Source organism: Sminthopsis crassicaudata, chromosome 5, assembly GCF_048593235.1.
Source record: "Sminthopsis crassicaudata isolate SCR6 chromosome 5, ASM4859323v1, whole genome shotgun sequence".
In the NCBI taxonomy this organism is placed as follows: domain Eukaryota; kingdom Metazoa; phylum Chordata; class Mammalia; order Dasyuromorphia; family Dasyuridae; genus Sminthopsis; species Sminthopsis crassicaudata.
In genome coordinates this window covers 83,450,880-83,472,574 of record NC_133621.1, presented here as the reverse complement: position 1 = coordinate 83,472,574, position 21,695 = coordinate 83,450,880, and the positions used below count along the sequence as shown (strand labels likewise).

At 34.1% G+C, this 21,695-nt stretch overlaps 1 protein-coding gene across 4 annotated transcripts in view; it reads left to right on the top strand.

Annotated features, from left to right (window-relative positions):
• Positions 1-21,695, top strand: part of UBE3C (ubiquitin protein ligase E3C) — a 169,985-nt gene that overhangs the window by 23,158 nt on the left and 125,132 nt on the right. For 3 of the 4 annotated variants that reach the window (XM_074267316.1, XM_074267314.1, XM_074267318.1), the window contains exons 2-5: positions 14,145-14,198; positions 18,879-18,953; positions 19,543-19,689; positions 20,262-20,377. In XM_074267316.1, the coding sequence (XP_074123417.1) occupies positions 14,145-14,198; positions 18,879-18,953; positions 19,543-19,689; positions 20,262-20,377 (392 nt within the window). The remainder of the gene's footprint in view (positions 1-14,144; positions 14,199-18,878; positions 18,954-19,542; positions 19,690-20,261; positions 20,378-21,695) is intronic. The other variant, XM_074267317.1, reaches the window with a different exon arrangement.

Genomic DNA, 21,695 nt, shown 5'->3' with positions numbered 1-21,695 from the left:
TAGAGATTATTGAACAAGGGTGTGTGACATGGTCAGATTCGGGCATTTAAAAAATCATTTTGTCTACTGAATAAAAGATGGATTGCATTGAGGAAAGATTTGAGTCAGATCAGTGAGAAAGCTATTTTAATAATGTAGGACAGTGGTCATAAGGACTAGTTAAGTCTCTAAGCATTTTCTAATTGCCTACTATGTGTCAGGAACTGTCCTAAGCACTGGGGATACAATTAAAAGGAAAAGACAGCACTTGCTCTCAGGAACACACAGTTTAATGAGGATATATAAGCAAAATATAATTGTCAAAAATCATTTGCTGCAAGAATTATTAAGTGGAATGGCTTCTTATAGAAGGTGTGATTTTAGGGACTTGAAGGAAGTCAGAAAAGCAGAGATGAGAAAGGCTAGAATTACAGGTAGGGGGATAACCACCAAAAATGCAGTGTGGAGATAGTGTCTTTTGAGAAAAAGTTGAGCAGGCCAATGTCACTGAGTAATTATATAGGGGAGAATAAGGTGTAAAAAGACTGAAAAGGTAAGAGGGTGTCAGGTTATAAAAGGCTTTGAATACCAAACAGGATTCTGTATTTGACCCTGGAGGTAAAAGGGATTTTATTTAGTAGGGGGATTATTGCTTTAGGAATATCATTTTGACAACTGTTGGATGGAGTGGGGAACCTCTGGTGGTAGAGGTTCATCAAGCTATTGAAATAGTCCAGCTAGGAGGTGATATGGACCATAGTGGGGTAGTAGCAATATAAAGAGAAGAGTAGGGGCATGGAGAGAGATTGCAAAAACAGTTTTAACCACAGATTGGATGTTTGCAGTAAGAGATAGTGGATTGACCTTGCCAGACTGGAAAGATGGAATCCTCAATAGTACTAGGAAAATTAGGAAGTAAGAAGGGTTTAGAGGAATGAGGGAAAGGAAATAATATATGCATGTGAAAATAATACTCAGTTTTAGTTAATGTTGAGTTCAAGTTGAACAGACATGGAGATCAGTAGAAATTAGGTCTGGATATTTGCATTTGAGAATCAGCACCTTAGAGATGATAATTGAATCCATTGGAGTTGATAAAATCGTCAAGAAGGCCTAGGAAGGAGCCCTGTGGGACACCCCCACTTTTGGTGGATTTAACCCGGATGAAGATCTGCAAAGGAGACTGAGAAAATTTGGTTATGTAGATAAAAGGGAAACCAGGAGACACAGGAGTGTAACAGAAAACCTATAAAAGACACAGCATGCTCTTTGTTTCAATCTATTCCCTTACCATTTCGAGGCTCTGCCTATTTCAGGAAGGAATGCCTGAACTGGTCCTGCGTTTGACTGCTTGGAGAATTGATTGTTGTGCTATTTTAAGATCCCAGGGACAGCTCAGGCTGGGGACCTACAAGTTCTCAATTCTCCTAATTTGGTCTGATATAGGACAAAGTATCATCATTGTACTCTTGGTCTGGGCTCTGCAAGTTCCTAACTTGGGTTTGGGTGTGAGCAATAGTATATTTTTCCTGGACCAAGCTACTGTCAGCTAACTGGAAACCTCTACAGGTTCAAAGAAATAGATTGTAGACTTCCTTTTGGTGGTGAGATTCCTGTCCTTGTTTATTCCTCTTGTAGACTTCAGGCTTGTCTGGAGGATGGAAGTAAGGCCTTACTATACTCTTGGAGTCTTGCTTAACCACATAGCTATGGCTTATTCCTGAATTTGCTCCTTTCTCTGAAAACAGTAAACGTGTCATTACTGCTCCTTGTTTTTCAATATTACCTAGTCACAGGTCTTCATCAGTCTGCCCCTCGTTTGTGATTTTAAGTTGGCGTGGTGAACAAGAGAACTGCCACATGGCATCTGTTCTGCATAGTGCACAATTTTAAACTCCTCTATGCTGCATCTGGGCACTTTGGTACATAGTCTCTTCTTGCACCTGAATGCTCTGTGAATTGAGTTTCCAAATAGACCTTGTCCCCAGACCTTTCTTTTTGTTTTTCTATGCTGACTTGGTTTGAAAATACAACTTAATTTGATTTTTTTCTTTCTTGGATTTCTGGTTCAGAATTTGTTCTGCTTTCTAGATCCATATGGAGAAATTTTTTTTTTGAAGGGAGATTTCACTGTTGTTTTCCTGCTATCCCACCATCTTGGTTCACCTCCAGGTCCTTTCTGAGAAAGAGACCTCTGAATCATCCCAGAGAAAGGGAAACCTCCCAATTGAGGAGAATTTGAGGTGTTTTTCTAGGGCATATGGACTCCTGAAGGACCAAGGGCTTGGAGAGTTTAGGTGATGTTGCACTGGGGGAGGAATAAGTAAAGGCTATTCAAAAGTTGCCCATTAAATCTAATTAGAGACTTATTCTATAAAGCTTCTAGATCATGACTTCTTAGGAAGTAGAACATCTACTTGGGCAGTCAGGGACTTAGTTGGACATTGACTTGATCAGATATCTTAAGTATTTCAAAGTTACTTGCTTACACAATGTTTTTTGCTATTGTATAAATCATTCTCCTGGTCCTACTCACAAATCTTCACAAGTCTCTGAAACCGATGTGTTTATCATTTTGGGGGGCATACTAACATTACCTCTCCATTTTATCTTTTGATTAGGCATCTGTTTTCTCCATCTCCCCTGTCACATCAAGTTAAAAGAAAAACAAAACCCTTGTCTTGTATATGCATCGTCAGACAAAACAAATTACCCACATTGGCCATATCCAAAAATTGATATGATTCTGTATATTGACTCCATCAGTCTGCTGGAATCATGGTTGGTCACTATGTTTATTAGAGTTGTTAAGTCTTTCAAAATTGATTTATAGAGGTGGTATTGTATAAATTGTACTAGTCTTAATTCACTTTTTTCTGTATCAGATCATATAAATCTTCACTTCTTTGAACCTAATCATCTCTTTGCTCTCATATTCTATCATATATGTTCAGACTGTCCCCAAATTAGTGGTCTCTGCCTTAGTTTTCACTTTTTTTTGCCACTACAATAATAGTTTCTGTAAATCTTTTTTTATACATTGCAATCTTTTTCCTTTTCTTTGTTCTCTTTGAGGAATAAGCCTCATGGTGCTATCATCAAAGGGTATGTAGAATTTAATGTCTTTTGGACAGTTCCAAAATGTTTTCTAGGATGTCTATACTAGTTCACCATTCTACTAATAGTGTGTTAACTTGCCTATTTTCTTGCAGCATCTTTAATATTTTTTTTGGTTGTCTTTGTCATTTTCATGAGTATGAGGTAAGAAAGAAGTTCATAATTTCTCTCATTTTAATTTTTTTTGTTTATTTTTTTTAATATAGGGAGTTAAGAATTTTCATAAATTTTAAGAAGATAATTGTACATGAAACTGCAGCTCTTTTAAGTATAATTGGTATTTACATGAAAGATATAATAGTTATCATGTAAATAGTTTTTCTTTCCTTTACTTCCACCATACCCCCCCCTTGTGACAACCATCAAAGACAAAATCTGAAAAGGCCTTAAAGATTATCTAGTTCAGTCACCTCATTTTGTAGATGAGGAAACTGAGATCAAAAGAAGTTAAAATGATTTATACACATGTGTACTAAGCAACAAAATTGAGCTTTGGATCCAGGTTCCGAGGTTCCAGATTCTGTACTCTTCATGCTTTTTCTTAATGTCATCTGGCTCACTGGTATTTGTAACAATACCCAACTCCACGTTTTCCCTCTTCACATTTCTCCAGCATTGGTAGTGATATTTTAACTAATGTAATAATAATAATAATTATACCCATGTAGCTAATATGGGTTCTACATGGGTTTTATTTTTATTATTATTATTAATTATTATTACATTAGTTAAAACATCACTACCAAAGTGATTCTTCTCCCTATTTTTATTATGAATTTAGCTGTCATAAATAGTTATTTCAAGATATAAAGAAAAGGGAAGAGAATTGTGTAAAATTATGAACTTTTAGTAAATAAAAGTTTTCTTTTTTAAAGAAATACATAAGGTTTATTAGCAAGGTAGTAATTTTTGTGTCCCTTTCTCCACTTTGTTTCTTAATGTACATTTAAAATATTTCTTGATGCTCTTGTTCTCTCTTTTTCCCCTCTCTATATTATTACCCACTCCCCTTCTCTACAAATTAGAAGTTCTCTCCTAAAATGTATTTAATCAAATAACAAATTCAAAGTTGGTCCTGCCTAATTCTGTTCCTCTATTCTATCATTTCTCTAAGAAAGTAATTGTTCTTTAAAATGATTTTGTTGGTTTTTTGTTTTTTTGGACCAGATATGTCTAATGCAGATCAGTAACTGTTTGAATTTCTGTCTTAGGGAGTTTACCTGTAATACTTATGTAGGTAAGTGCCTTGTGCTCAGGGTCACACAGTCACTGTCAGAGGCCAGATTTGAATTCAGGCCTTTCTAATTTTAAGGCCATTTTATCTGTGACCTGCTACCTGTTTGAGTGGTATATTTTTCATCAGTCTTGAAATGATTGGTTATGATTTTGATCTGAGTTCTAGGTTCTTTCAAAGTTATTTCTCTTAATATAGTCATTGTGTATCTTATTCTCCTAGTTCTCTTCATTTCACTGTATCAATTCATCTAAGTCTTTCTATTTATCTCTGGTTCTATCATTTATAATTTCTTATAATTAGGATAACTTTTTGTTACATTCATATTCTACAGGTTACAGTATTCAGTTATAAGCACTTGTGGTGTTTGCTAGGTCTTTGCTACAATAAAAGTAATGATGTAAAATTGTCTCGCTTAAATGAATCCTTTCCCTTTGTCCTTGCCGTCATTTGCTTCGTGCCTAACAATAGTATTGCTGGGTCATAGGATATGTATATTTTCATGCTTTGGGGTTATAATTCTAAATTTTTTCCAGAACAGTGGGCCCATTTCACAGCTTCACTCACTGTGCATTACTGTGCTTATTCTCTCACAACCCCAATCTTTTTTTTTTTTTCCTCTGACAAAATGCTTTTCTTTCAACAGTCTTGTGAGATTGATGGAAGTTTTCCTTTATATACAAGAAGACAATGTCAGAAAGGCATAGGGACTTGCCTATTGTAATGTATCAGATTTTTGCTTTGACATCAAATACAAATTCATCATGTTTTAGGACTCCAGATCCTCTCTTCTTTGTGATACTTTTCTGCTTTCTTGTGAATCTGAAGGACTAAGAAAGAATTGCAGGGCTTTGTTAACTTGTGAACAACTTTTTAATGCATACAAGTGAAAAAAACTATTTCAAGATATTTTTATTAACAGCTGAAAAGGGTCCTCATTTCCTGTCTCAGAGAACTGTGTTTTTCTATTACATATTGATTCAGTTCAGTCTCTTTTAATGTCTTATAGTGATACTAAGGAGTGTTTCATAAGAGGACATAGATTTCCTAGATATACACTTCAAAAGTTCTGTTTACTTAAAAATCTTCATCTCTTTTACTATACATAATGATATTTGAAATAAAAAAATTTTGAACATATTTATATTTTTTCTTTTAGTAGGGCAAGTTATTAAAATTAATTTCCTATTAGATAAAATTTTTTACTTTATAAAAGTTACATATTATTTATAAGCTTTAGAAGTTTTCTGCAGTTTGATCAAAGATTTTTTTAATGGGTTTTATGTAATGTTTTAAGATCCAGTTTAAATGTTAATTTCTTATAAGAGGCTTTTCCTAGTACCTATAGCTGCTGGTACCCTCAGCTCTAAGGTCATTTTCCTTCTCCCTGTTTATATTCATATTGTGTGGAGGATTCTTTTTTCCTTTTTAAAAAAATCTCCTAAGCACTAAGCTCAGTGACTGGGATATAGCTTCTTAATAGCTACTTCTTGATTGATTTTTGTATGATGCTTATTATTTCATTTGAAGTAGTAGGTTCTAAAAATGTCATCAATTTTACAAATGAGGAAGTTGAGATTTTTAGAGACATGTCTAGAAGTAGGATTTGAACCCAAGTCTCCTAAGATTTTAAGTTCAGTGCTTTTTCTTCTGTACTATACTAAGTTTCATAATAACTCACATTTACCTAGCATTTTAAGGTTTATAAATAATTGCTTTACAACAACCCCAGTGACTAAATGGTCCTTCTAATCCCCAGTCCTTTGATACTTTGATCCTTCTGACATCTAATGACTTACTGTTATCAAGGGCTCTGTGCAGGTATTAGCTCTTCAGACAATTTCTTTCAAATACTAAATTCTTAGAGTCTATCTTGACCTGACTTTGTTAATGTAATGCCTGTCTGTTTCTTATCTCCTCAGACCAGATTGAAAGCTGCCTCCAAAAAAGTAATTTTGGGTATTTGGTACTGACTGCCCAATGGTTCTTTAATCTTTTTCTGTCAAGGGTATTACCATCCCTTTTAGTCGTTCACATTTGAAATTTTGAGTGTCATCCTTGACTTCCTCACTCTCACTCATCCTACATATCTAGTTAATTCCCAGATCTTGTTTCTACCTATACAATAGCTCTTTTTTTTTATTATTAATTTTATAATTATAACTTTTTTTTTTTGACAGTACACATGCATGGGTAATTTTTTTACAACATTATCCCTTGTACTCACTTCTGTTCCGAATTTTCCCCTCCTTCCCTCTACTCCCTCCCCTAGATGGCAGGCAGTCCCATACATGTTAAATGTGTTATAATATGTCCTGGATACAATTTATATGTGCAGAAGCGAATTTCTTGTTGCACAGGAAGAATTGGATTCAGAAGGTAAAAATAACCTGGGAAGAAAGACAAAAGTGCAAACAATTACAATAGCTCTTGCATCTTTGTTTCCTCACGGAGCTACTACAATCTAGCCTTTATTACTTCTTGTAATATCCTTCTAATTGATCTTCTTACCTCAAGGTTCTTTCCCTTTCAGTCCCATTGAATTGAAAAACATTTATTTTCCTATGTCTGCCTAAGATTTTTTACAGGTTTGACTGAATCACTATTCCTAAATTGTAATGGCTTCTGATTATTTGAAGGAGCAAATATAAAACCATAGGTTGGCATTTAAAACCTTCTACAATCTGGTTTAAGTTATTTTTTCCAGTTACTTTTATTGTATGTATTCTCTCTCATAATTCTGGGTCCAACCACATGGCCTAGTTTTTGTGCTTTGTTCACCAGTGCTTACAATATACTCTTTTCTTACCTCTGACTTTTGAATTTTATGGTTTCCCCCAAGAGGAAGGTAGATGTCAGGAGAAGTTGGGGAAGGCATACAGCATTTTAGGCAACCTCCTGTGGCAGATTCATGGAAGAATATGGACCAGAATCTTTCAGGATGGACAGGCAGGGGTAATTAATGAGATTACTCATCCCTGGAAGTTGTGAACTCTCTCCCTTGTCTTTCCCTTCCTCATTTTTTTCCCCTTTTCTTTTTAAATCCTCATCCCTCACACAGTGCTTGAGTTACGATTAGGTTCTTAATGTTGAATGATAATCTGGAATTTTTTCCTCTCATCTTCCCCAGGGTTTAACACCAACGGCCTTCCTCCTAAGTGGAAGTGCCAGGGGAGAAGGAGACTTAGAGTATGTTAGACTGTTCTGTGGGGGTCCTAGAAGTGACTTGACTATGACCTTTGCTCCCTTTCCACCTTTCCCAGAATGATGGTAAAGACAACTAGTTTACTCAGGGAAATGAGATTCTCTTATTTGCTTTAGGGTAAGTATTAGACTCTTTAGCTTGGAAACTGATCCCTGTTCTGTCCCATCCATGACTTTGTGTATATGGACTTGTGTATATGGAAGGGGACAAATGAGGGGTGTAGGGGAGGAATAGAAAAGGGGTAAGACTGGTTGAGGGGAGAGGAAAGAATATTGGATTTAAGCTCAGAAGACTTGATTGCCTATTCTTTTCCATACTACTACTACTACTACTACTACTACTACTACTACTACTACTACTACTACTACTACTACCACCACCACCACCACCACCACCACCACCACCACCACCACCACCTATGTGACCTTGGACAAATCCTTTTCTCTTTATGGTTCTTAAATTCTTCCTCTGGCAAGTCTACAGGCCTGCATATGAAAGGCCACATAGACTATAAGATTGTTTTTGTTTTTTGTTTTTTTTTTAATTGGAGATCATCTCATTTAATTCCTTTGTTTTACATATAGAGAAACTGAGTTTGATATAGCTGAACAATTCAGTAATGCTTTAGAATACAAGGACTTTAATGGTATGATCTTGATAATTCTTAAAAGGATAATAAAGCAGATACTTGACTTTGTGAACTTTTCAGAAATTCTTTTTTTTCTCTGAATAGTACTTTATTTTCCTCAGTATCAAATCAAATCAATACCAATCTCAATATCAAAAGATAGCTTTCAGTGTTCATTTTTAAGACTTACAAATTTTTTTTCTCTGCCCCTTCTTACCTTTTTGAATGTATTTCCATTTTAGTCTTTTTGTGAAAGAAAAATCAGAATAAAAGGGAAGAAAGAAAAAGCAAACAAAAAAGAAAGGTGAAAATAGTGTGCTTTGATATCAGCTTGATCATCATTTCTTATAGAATAATAATATTTCATTACATTCATATATCATAATTTATTCAGCCATTCCCAATGATTATAGTGATTTAGAACATTTTTTCAAGTGATTATAAATGGCTTTAATTTCTTCATCTGAATATTGTATGCTCATATCCTTTGCCAACTTATTAACTGAGGAACAATTTGTAGTCTTATAAATTTGACTCGATTTTCTTTAAGTTATAGAAATGAGATCTTTATCAGAAACATTATGTATAAAAATGTTTTTCCTGCTTTCTGCTTCCCTCCTAATCTTATAGGCTTGCATTGGTTTTATACAAAATCTTTTTAGTTTCATATAATCAAAAATTATCCATTTTATTGTTCTTCTGTGGTCATAAATTCCTCACTTTTCTAAAGATCTTACAGGTGAATTTTCCCTGCTTTTAATAAATATCACCTTTAATCTCTAAATCATGAACCCATTTTGACCTTATCTCAGTATAGCGTATGAGATATTAGTCTATGTCTAGTTTCCACCATACTATTTTCCAGTTTCCCAACAATTTTTATGAATTCTTATTCCAATAGTAGGAGACTTTGGGTGTCTTCCTCTCTTTACCTAACACCTTTTAACCTTACTTCCAAACCCCATAATAAACCTCTTAATAAAACAGATTATTCTGCTCATTGACTATTGTGTCTTGTGTACCTAACTTCTTCCACTGATCCAACCACTCTGTTTCTTAGCCAGTACCAAATGATTTGGATGAATATTATATAATTTTAGGTCTGATATGCCTAGGATCGTCTTCATTTCCATTTTTTTCATTAATTTTCTTGATATTCTTGATCTTTTGTTTTTCCAGATGAATTTTGTTGTTGTCTTTTTCCAGCTTTTTTTGGGCAGTTTTGATTAGAACTAGATAAAGGATGCCTAAATGAAATTAGGTTTAATTGAGGTCTAGTGGCAGATTCGGGGTACAGGGAGTCAAATAAAGCTCCCCTGCAACCCCTTTAGATTTGACACAAGGATACAGAGTTAAATGAGGTCTAGTAGCGGCACAAGAGTCCTCTGTAAAGGAATTTACAGACTTGAAAACCTAGATTGATAAAAGAGGTTTATTATGGGGTTTGGAAGTAAGGTTAAAAGGTGTTAGGTAAAGAGAGGAAGACACCAGCGCCAAAGTGAGCAGAAATCCTTGACATGGCCGGCTTACGGCTGCCATGTTTGGGACCTCTGCCAGGTCTTTTTATAATAGGGGCTTTGGACAATCTGAAGGGGCTCGTGGGTGGAGCCCCAGGTTGACTTCCTGCTTGAGTTTCAGCCAGGGTTAGAATTTGAATAGAATTCAATGGGTTTGTAGATAAAGATGAAACTTTTTGTGCTTGGAGTACTTCCCTGAGGCAGAGTCCATGAAAGTTTTAAGAGTTTTGGGGTTTCCTCATCATTCTCCCCTTCAAGCAGTTAAAATTTAAATTCATTTAAGAAAAAAAAGACTTGGGGGCATTGTCCCTTAAAGAGGCAGGGTTGAAGATTTTCTCCAAGTATCTTCAGAGTAGCGGGGTCCCCTCTTCAGTTTCATTGGTATGGCACTGAATAAGCAAATTAATTTTGGTAGATTTGTTATTTTTCTTTACATGTTGCTCAGCATATCCATGAGTAATTGATATTTTTCCAGTTGTTTAGATTTAACTTTTTTGTAATTTTTGTAATGTTTTGTAATTGTTCTTGGGTTTGTCTTGGATTTCATATTGATGAGGTCTAGATTTGGGGTACGCAAATGAAATTGAGGTCTAGTGGCAGGTTTAGGGTACAGGGAGTCAAATGGAGCTCTCCTGCTATTCCTCTAGTACGGAAATGGTGAGGGGTCACCTTTTAATAAAAAAAGCTGGAGAGCTCTCTAAAGAAAAGCAAAGTTTATTGTACATTCTCTTGAGAAGGGTGTCCCACCCTTCCAGTGGACAATTGAAGAGAGGAAGCGCCTCCTGTGGGCAGGACATCACCTTTAATCCCTAATGCAAAACACCCCCTCCCACCACTGACCCTCATCCTCATTGGCTGAGAGTCTTACATTCTAAACACAAGATCTGCCCATGAAATTGAACTTGACCAATAAGTACATAGTTGCCCATATTTGGCTGAAATAGTGAGGAGATGATATCATGGGAGGGGAACGCAATTATGCCCTTGACTTGATCTTCAGAATCCTTTAGGCCTACTCAAACTCTGAAGTAGGTGAAGCCTTAGTTGATTTTCACAACTGTCTTGAAAGATCTCACCTCATCTCATTCACTTCTCAGGATTCAGTGCAAAGAGAGAGTTAAATGAGGTCTAGTTTCAGGCCTGAAAACCTAGATTGATAAAAGAGGTTTGGAAGTAAAGTTAAAGTCTAGTTAGTAAAAGGTGTTAAGTAAAGAGAAGAGGGCACTAGAAACAGTATTCCATTGGGCAGAGTCCTTGGTGCCAGGCATATTGCTGGCATGTTTAGACAGACCCTCTGCAAAGAGAGGACTCCAGTTTGGCTCTTTTATAATGAGAGATTTAACTATAGGGGGCTGTGGATGGAATCCCAAGTTGGCTCCTCACTGGGTTTCAGAAAGGGCTAGAATTTGCTTGGTGGGGGTTGGGAAACCTGAGCAGATCATTAGAATGTGCCCAAGTTGGCTCAGACCTGGTTTGGGCTGGGAGAGCCTGGATCGTCTATTGGAAGTCAAAGGGGTGCTTTTGAACAGGATTGTGAATCCAAGGCACTAGCTTCCTGAATTGGTAATCCTTCTCCAGGAGGGGTTGGGAATCAGAAAGGATCAATCTGAAAGGACTAGTTTCTTAAAGGGACCACAACCGACATCAATATCATTTACAATTATTTTAAATGGAGTTTCTCTTTCTATCTCTTGCTGCTGGGCTTTATTGATAATATATAGAATTGCAGATGATTTATGTGAGTTTATTTTACACCCTGCAACTCTGCTAAAGTTACTAATTATTTGAAGTAGCTTTTTAATTGATTCTCTTAATGTATCATTTTATTATCTTCAAAGAATGATAGTTTTGTTTCCTCATTTCCTACTCTAAATTTCTTCCATTTCTTTTTCTTCTCTTACTGCTAAAGCTGACATTTCTAGTACAGTGTTGAATAATAGTGTTGATAATAGCCATCCTTATTCTTGCTCTTACTGGGAATGTTTATAACTTATCCCCATTACCTATAATACTTATTAATAGATGCTATTTATCATTTTAAGGAAAATTCCTTTTATTCCTATGCTTTTTAGTGTTTTTATTACAAATCAGTGTTGCATTTTGTCAAGTACTTTTTCTGTATATGTTGATAAAAATCATATTACTTATGTTTTGTTATTGATAATGTCAATTCTTAATCATATTTGTATTATCTTTGTGATAAATTGCTGTAACCTATTTGCTAATATCTTACTCATGATTTTTACATCAATATGTTTTGATTCTTCTTGATTTAGGTATCAGCCTTGCATCTTGCCTACCAAAGGAATTTGGTAGGACTACTACTTCACCCGTTTTTCCAAATAGTTATATGGTATTGGAATTAATTGTTCTTTAAATGTTTGGTAGAATTCACTTGTAAATCCATTTGGTGCTAAAGATTTTTTCTTAGGGAGTTCATTGATTATTGAATTTCTCTTTTCTAAAAGATTATTTAAGTATTTTATTTCCTCTTCGGTTAATCTGGGAAGAAAGCCTTCATATTTGTTTCACTGGATTGTTTAGTTTTTTGGTTTTTGCCCCCTGCCTTTTTTTTAAAAAAGTGTTTCATTTCTTTGCAATGGACTCTTTGTTTCATACGTATTTTTTCATATATATATATATAATGTATATAATTTTATGCCAATTACATATTAAAACACTTTTAAAACTTTTGTTTTCCAAGTTTTATCCCTTCTTCCATCTGTTCTCCCTGAGACATTAAGCATTCAGTTACATACAGGTTATAAATGTGATAATCACATAAAACATTTCTATATTAGTCATTTTGTATAAGATTCAAAACAAAAGAACAATTGTCATTCTTTCTTTGGAGGTGGATAACGTTTTTCAACAAGAATCCTTTGGAATTGTCTTGGATTAGCTTCTTGAGGGCAAAAAGAGTTGTTTTGCTTTTATCTTTGTATTGGCAAATAGAAGGCATTTAATGAATGTTTGTTAATTGGTTGCTTTGTGCAGGTTTGTAAATACCAAATTAAGTATTTGGAATTTGGCATGTGTTGCTGAAGTCAGTACTAACTTTATATTCAGAAACTAAAGAAATAAGAAAAATTTGGAATATTTATTTTACTCCAATTTGAAATTTTATAAATTATTCATTTATTTCTGTGTTTTGTTTTTTGTCCACAAACAGGTTTAAATGGGTTAATTTGCCCACTAATACTCTTTTCTTTCTTTTTTTTTTTTTTAAATTTAGAATTTTTTTTTTCACAGTATATATGCATGAATAATTTTTTTTAATAATATCCCTTGTATTCATTTTTCCAAATTATCCCCCCCCCCCTCGCTCCCTCCATTCCCTCCCCCCCCATGACAGGCAATCCCATACATTTTACATGTGTTAACAATAAAACCTAGATACAATATATGTGTGTAAATACCATTTTCTTGTTGCACATTAAGTCACTAATACTCTTTTCATAAGTTATTTTTTGCCTAATGTCTTCTCTGGTGCTTCTCTAGTGCTTCTCTTGTGATTCCTTATTTTCTCCAAGATCAAATATTAAATTCTCTGGCCTTTTTTTTTTTTTTTTTTTTTTTAAGTGCCTCATAATCTGGACCCTTTCTATCTTTCCAGTTTTATTTTATTCCAATGCAATCCAGTTATTATGGCCTCCTTACTACTTCTCAAAGATCATCCACTTTCCAACTCATTCATTTTTATTGGCTGCCCTGTAAACGTGAAATTTTCTTCTCCTGCTTCCTTCCTTTCAGCTTTCCTGGCTTCCCGTCTCAGCTAAAATCCCATCTTTCGCAAGAAACCTTTCCTAGTCCTCTTTAATGTTAGTACCTTCCTTCTGAGACTGTCCTGAGCTTATAATGTATTTATATTAATTTGTACAAAGTTGTATAGTACTTTGCATGTTGTTTTCCCTCTTAACCTGTGAATTGAGTACTGGGCTTTTTGAAGGGGCTGTGGAGGGAGAGAAAGGTTTGGCTTTTTTTCCCTTCCTTTGTATGCCTAACACAAGCATACTGCATAGTAGGTCAAGTGTCATCTTTTTTTTTTTTTTTTTTTTTAACCCATCTTTTGGGTTTAATTTATTGTTTTGCCTAAACTCTTTAGAACTCTGACTAATATTGTTAAGAATTCCATTTTTACTTCTATTAAGAAATAATTTTCAGTGACTCTAGTTAGAGTCATCATGTTATTGGAAAATCACTGAAACACAATACCTCTGATTTGCTTTTTGCTCTGTATTGTGCTTTAATTTTACATTCTGTAAAAATGAGCATTTTCTGTCATTCATATCTGTGTGATAGAGTAGGATTTGAAAGCTTTAAAAAATATGGTAGTCTTTTAAAAACTTATTGAATGAATTTATTTACTGGATAGGTCTTTCTAGCTCCAAAATCATGTGATTTTTATAAAGAGATATTTGAAAGCAAACGATAATACTTATCTCTTTTGTGTTTTGGTTTTAGGAAGAAAAGGCATCTCTCTTGCATCGTACTCAGGAGGAAAGAAGGAAAAGAGAGGTAAAGCAGGTTTTATGAAGATCTTTATTATATTTACTTGTCATAGATATACATTTTAAATTTTATTTGACTTTCAAACCAATTAAACAAATATTTAATAAGTACCCATTGTTTGCAGGGTGCTAGGAATTTCAGATACTGACTGGGAACCAGGGCTAATGGTTAATTATATTATTTACTATATGCGCTTTTCTACTAGAAAACATCTGGGAAAATGTTTTAAAAAGTAGTTTCTTAAAATAATTAAAATAATTATAATAATAATAATAACTGACATGTCACTGATCTTATTTGGAAATCTAACATTACAAAGAAATGGGTATTATTACTTCCATTGTACAGCTCAGGAACCTGAACTGGCAGAGGTCACTTGCTCAGATGAAGTGTCAAAGATGAGATATTACTTAGATATTCCTCACAACAATAGACAGAATGCCTCCTCCTCCTGCCCCTCCACCACAGTCAAAAGGATTGCCTCCTTTTTGTGGTTCAGAATAGAAAAAGAGGAAAGTTATCGACTAACTTGCTTATTTGTCTAGAAGATAGGTGCAGATATACTTTGGCATGTTGCTGTTTGTATCCAAACCACTTCAATAAAGTGACTTACCACATAAATTTTTTTGTTTCCCAGTGCATATAAAACTTATGTTTATAGTATACTGTAATCTGTTAAATGTGCAGTAGTATAGCTAAAAAATTTTATATACTTTAATTAAAAATTACTGTATTGGCTTAAAAATGCTAATCATCATCTGAACCTTCAGCAAGCTGTAATCTTTGCTGGTGGAGGGTCTTGCCTTGATGTCAAAGGCTGCTGACTGATCAGGTTGGTGATTGCTGAAGGCTGGAGTGACTAGCAATTTCTTAAGATAAGACAACAATGAAGTTTGCTACATCAATTTGTTTTGTTTGAAGTTTGCTACATCTTCTTTTCATTTGAAAACTTACAGGTCATTGTAAGATTATTAATTGACTTAATTTAAATATTATTATGTCTCAGGGGATAGGAAGGTCTGAGGAAAAGAGAAAGACAGAGGGAATGGCAGGTCAGTAGGTCATTCAGAACACACAACATTTATTGTTTTCTGTCTTATATGGGTATAGTTCCCAAAACTCCCAAACAATTGCAATAATAACATCATCTTAAAAGATACAGTGGCCCTCGGTCCCATTAATATCCTCCAATACTGCAAGCCTTAGATTCTTCTAATATTAGTGGGTTTTTGCTAAGTTTTTTCCCATGTTTCAGATTTGTCATTTTCTTGTTCAGAGTCTCTACTTCTTTAGAAAGATGATCTTGTTTTCTAAGTTCTGTATTCTTTTTTGTTCTGTTAAAATTTTTGAGAGCTCTTGGATTTCTGAACTAATTTTATTCCTACACTAATCAAACCATTTTCTCTTTTCAATCCTTCTGGAGTTTCTGCTGATCTCTTTTATAAATGGTTTTTGTTTAATTTTTCTTCACAATATATAATGACTTTTTCGTTGTACTTTGATTTTTTTTTTTTAATGTATCCTTGTGTGTTTATGAGCTTTTCTTCTGATTTATCTGGCAGTGAATATTTTCCTTTGGAGTTTTTTTCTTTGAGTATTTTTTTTCTCTTATTTCTTTTCTCTGAATTCCCTTTTCCCTCTTTGGCTCCTACCCTTTCCATTGCTATAGAGACCCATGAAACTGATCTTCTGTAGCCTGCCTAAGGAGTTGGAGGGTTTTAGCAATATACTGGGCTTCCTGCTCAGACTAAGCTAAAGGTTGAGGAGTAAAACTGAATCCTATGGGTTTCCAGATAATTTCCATTCTCTGAGGAATGAGAGTTTTTTTTTTTCCCTGTTAGGATACTCTATACAGCTTGCATTTGAAAAATTGAAAAAAGGCCATTAGATTTACTAATTAAGAGATTGTTGGTAATCTTGGAGAGAACAATTTCAGTTACCTCCTCAGTGGGAGGTAAGGAAGAAAAGACAGTGAGGTAGGTTTTTTCTAGGAGTTTGGCCAAAAAAAAAGTTGTGGAATGATAAATTAAGAAGATGACCATATTAAGTAGACTTTTTAAAAAATAGCCTTTTTAAAAAAATTTCTTTTTTAATTATAGCTTTTTATATACAAAACATATGCATGGGTAATTTTTCAGCATTGACCCTTGCAAAAACTTTTGTTTCAGTTTTTCCCTTCCTTCTCTCTATCCCTCCTCTAGGTGGCAGATAGTCCCATACAATATATTAAAGTATATATGTTAAATATAATATATGTATACATAACTGTATCTTGTTGCACAAGAAAGATTGGAGTTAGAAAGAAAGTAAAAATAACCTGAAAAAACGATACTGCATAGCTTTTTATTTTCAAAATACATGCAGATAGTTTTTAATGTTCCCCCTAGCAAAACCTTGTGTTCCAAATTTTTCTCCCTCCCTTTCCCCACCCTCTTCCCTAAAGAGCAAGTAATCTAATATATGTGAAACATTTACAGTTCTTTGATATATATAGCCATATTTATCCTGCATGAGAACAATCAGATCAAAAAAGGACAAAAAGGAGAAAAAAACCCCAAAAAGCAAGCAAATAGAAATAACAAAAAAAGATAAAAATAGTATATTGTGATCCACAGCCCTTTCTCTGTGTGCAGATGGCTCATTCTATCACAAATCTTCTTGGACCTGGCCTGAATAACCTTATTGTTGAAGAGCCAAGTCCATAACAGTTGATCATCATATAATCTTGTTGTTGCCATGTATAATGATCTCTGGTTCTGCTCATTTCATTTAGCCTCAGTACATGTAAATGTCTCCAGGCTTCTCTGAAATCAACTTCTGATCGTTTTTTATTTATTTTTTTATTTTGTTTTATTTTTTCCTTTTTTTTTAATTTTTATTTTATAATTATAAAAATTTTTTTTTTGGACAGTATATATTCATGAGTAAATTTTTTTTTTTTTATAACATTATCCCTTGTAATCATTTTTCCAAATTATCCCCTCCCTCCCTTTACTTCTTCCCCTAGATTACAGGCAATCCCATACATTTTACATGTGTTGCAGTATAACCTAGATACAATATATGTGTGTAAATCCAATTTTCTTGTTGCAGGTTAAGTATTGGATTCCGAAGGTATAAGTAACCTGGGTAGATAGACAGTAGTGCTAACAGTTTACATTCACTTCCCAGTGTTCCTTCTCTGGGTGTAGTTGTTTCTGTCCATCATTGCTGATCGTTTTTTAAAAAACAGTAATATCCCATAATCATATGTCACAATTTATTCAGCCAATCTCCAATTGATGAGCATCCACTCAGTTTCCAGTTTCTGGCCACTACAAAGAGGGCTGCCACAAACATTCTTGCACATACAGGTCCCTTTCCCTTCTTTAAAATCTCTTTGGGATATAAGCACAATAGTAACACTGCTGGATCAAAGGGTATGCACAGTTTGATAACTTTTTGAGCATAGTTCCAAATAGCTCTCCAGAATGGGTAGATCCATTCCCCCAGTTTTCCCACATTTCCTCCAACATTTGTCATTATCTTTTCCTGTCATCTTAGTCAATCTGAGCGATATGAAGTGGTACCTCAGAATTGTCTTAATTTGCATTTCACTTTTTTTAAAAATGATGACAAAGAACTGGGCACATTTATAGCAGAAGTACATTGAATGAAGAGAGAAATAATCAAAAGGGCAAGCTCTCCAAAGGGATGGGATTAGTCATATGAGTAGAGAGCTTGCAGTGGCAAGTCACTTCTTTCATAGTTATCAGAGCCAAGTAAGAGAAATGGGATCAGCTAGCATTAATAAGCACCTATTTATGTGCCAGGCACTATGTAAGTGCTAGTGTAAAGAAAAGTAACCTACTCCCTTCACCACTACTCCAGCTGTCCCCCTGTTCCTCCTGTCTAGGACTTCTAGGAGCCGTGTGTGTGTGTGTGTGTGTGTGTGTGTGTGTGTGTGTGTGTGTGTGTGTGTGTGTGTGTGTGTGTGTGTATGAGAGAGAGAGAGAGAGAGAGAGATACAGAGATAGAGATACAACATGCAAACAATTATATATAAACAAAAAAGATGCAAGATAAATTGGAGACAGTCTCAAAAGGAGGGCACTAAGATTGAGCAGGAGAAGAATGATTTTTTGGTGAAAGGTGAAATTTTAGCTGGGACTGGGAAGGAAGCAAGGAAGCTATGAGGTAAGATATAGGGACAGAAAGAATCCAAGGTTGAGGGCAGCCAATGTTGGGAAAATGGAATCTGTGTGAGTAACTTGAGACTAGTGTCACTGGATGGCAGAATCAGTGGAGAGACTGAAAAGTATGAGAAAAGGGAAAGGTATAAGCATTTATTAATCACTTACTGTGTACCAGACAATAGGCTAAGCACTTTAGAATATTATCTCATTAATGTAGTTCTCAGGACAATCCTGCCAGGTTATAAGCCTGTGTGACTAGGATGTTGGTAATAGGGAAGTTACCACCTATACATATAGATAGAGGGTTTGAGGGAATATTAATAATTCTTTTACCTACTCACAGGGTTGTGGTAAGAATAAAATATGAGATCACATTTATGAAGGCTCTCTGAAATTATTAAACATTTCTAAAAAGAAGGAATATTAGTACTTGTATTATTTTTATAGTCACTTTAACTTTATAGTCACTTCAGTTCCTACCACTTGAATGATTGTTTCTTTAATTATTTAGGAAGAAAGGAGAAGGCTGAAAAATGCAATAATTATTCAGTCCTTTGTTCGAGGTTATAGGGACAGAAAACAGCAAGTAAGTATTTTTAAGTACTATAAAATATTTATAAGAAAATATGTAATCTTTTATTTTGATATGCCTTGGTCATTACTAGTTATGTTAGTTTAATATGTCTATTAAAATGTAAGTGAAGAGTTATGTATTTTCCTTAAAAACAATTTTTTCATTAGAATAGATTTAAGATTTTAACATCTCAGCTGTTTATATGATGTCATCTTTAAGATATTTTTAACTTTAAAATACTTTGTAATTATTTTTGCGTGAAAGTATAAATGAAAACAGAATAATACGAGATGGTTTTCCTAAGATTTTATGAGGTAGGTTGTTTTTTTTTTTATTGCTTAGCAACAGTTTGAATACAGATAACAAAATATAAACAGGTTAAAATTACATATAAACAGCTGATAATAGAAGGAAGCTGTGGATGATTATGTTTTAGTAGGTATTTAAGAGCCTTGTATTACACTGAGTTTTTATTGAACTTCTAGAGATAAGATAACTTAAAAGTAATAGCAACTTAATTGTTAATATTCCCCATAGTAATAAAAGGTTTAAAATTAATTCAGAACATAATTGAAAGTTTGTACTTTTTTTCTTTTTAAAGTATTCTATCCAAAGAAGTGAATTTGATCAGTGTGCTAATTTGGCACAGTCTGGTGGAACTTTTTCTGTTGCTAATGGGCCCAACCTGACCCTTTTAGTTCGGCAGCTTCTGTTTTTTTATAAACAGAATGAAGATTCAAAACGTTTGGTAAGTTTCTACATAAAACTTCACAAAGTCTTTAAATATTTTCAAATAGCCTTTTAAAGTTGAAGTATTAATTGGTTAATTAAAATATTGAATAACCTTTCCAACACATGAAGTAAACATTTCTTTGTTAACAAGTCTAAGATTGGTTGTTTTGTTTATCACATTTACTAAAAAACATTGCTATAAATTTTTTTTTTCTCCCTGAGGCTGGGGTTAAGTGACTTGCTCAGGGTCACACAGCTAGGAAGTGTTAAGTGTCTGAGACCAGATTTGAACTCGGGTCCTCCTGAATTCAGGGCTGGTGCTCTATCCACTGGGCCACCTAGATGTTCCCAACATTACTATAAATTTATATGTTGGCAATATTTATGCTTATACATTATTTTAAGATTACAAACTTTATACATGCTTAGTAAGTATGAACTCATTTTTTAATAGATTGATGTGCCTATAGGTGATTTATATCACTTCTAATTTTGTTGATCTTTATATTATATCCAGAAAATTACATGTGGAACATAAAAATTGTACTTAAATATTTTTATTAATTTTAAGTATGCATTTTGTTTCAGATATGGATGTGTCAGAATTTAATTAAACAAAATTCTCAGTTCCTTAAGCAACTGGATGGTCCTGACAGACTTACCTGCTTATTTCAAATAAAGAGGCTATTGGGCTTATGTTGCAGGTAAAGTTTTTATCATTTAACAGTGCTTGTAATAGAATATATTAATATCTTTTCCTTAAAAGTTCGTGTCTTATCTTTTCAGGACAGTGGCTTAAAAATGAAACCTTTTTGAGTCTTTGAAAAAAAATTTAGTGTTGGACAGGGCCCTGATTATAAAATGTAGACAGAGACATATCTGCAATGACTATATTTTATTTTGAGGAATCCATGGAAATGCCTTTGAGATCCCTGGATTTCCACAGAAAGAAGAAATTGGTTCATTGTGATTGAAGGTATCTTTGCAGTGACATTTTTGTCACTGTTTAAAGTTTAAAGTCCCTAGTGGAGTTGCATTTGTCGTTTTAAGATAGGTCTTTCTTTCCTTTTTTTGCTGTAATATACATATGTGAACTGTAAAAAACCTAGTTAACTTGCATGTCTTTTAAATTTAATTTAGCAGTGAACTGTGAATTGCATTTGATCTTTATACACAACTCTGAATATGCATGAACATGAGACATAATTCTTTTAAAATCCTTTCAGTCTTTCTTTTTTAAATGCTAGACCTTTATTTATTTATTTATTTGTTTGTTTTGGAAAACTTATGCAAATCAAGCATTTAATTAGGCCTGCTCTTAGAAACAAATTTCATTTTTCTTTTCTTTTTTATTTTTTTTGGCTGAGGCAAGTGGGGTTAAGTGACTTGCCCAGGGTCACACAGCTAAGACATGTTAAGTATCTGAGACCAGATTTAAACTCAGGTCCTCCTGACTTCAGGGCTGGTGCTCTACCTACTGTACCACCTAGCTGCTCCAGAAACAAATTTCTTTAGCCCTCAGATGACACATATTTCTTTGGGACTTCTTGGTCTTTCCAGAGAGTCCATTTATACAATCTTATTACAGTTTCTCAGGTAAACTGAAAGTGGAAAGGCAGAAGTTGACATGGAACCATAAGATAAATGGTTAAATTTGAAACATTTATTGAGCTCAAATATAAAAAGGTGTTCTTACCCTCCCTTCTGTTGCTTTGCAAAGAATTTCAAAACAAATGCTATTCGTATTTACTATAACTAATGTGTCTTTGAAGATAATAATCTTTAAAATATAATTTAAATGCTTGGTATTTCAGAATAACTAATTGTTTTGCAGACTTTTTGAGATCGTAGCATTGCTTCATGTTTATAATTTATATTCTAAATTGGTCCTTTTCCTGTCATTTTTTATACTGAAGTTGTGAATTAACAATAAAGATTTTCTGGTATTCACAGTACTACAATAAGCACTATGATAAAATGACAGAGGAAGAACAGACACATTTCTTTTCTTCGTAGATTATA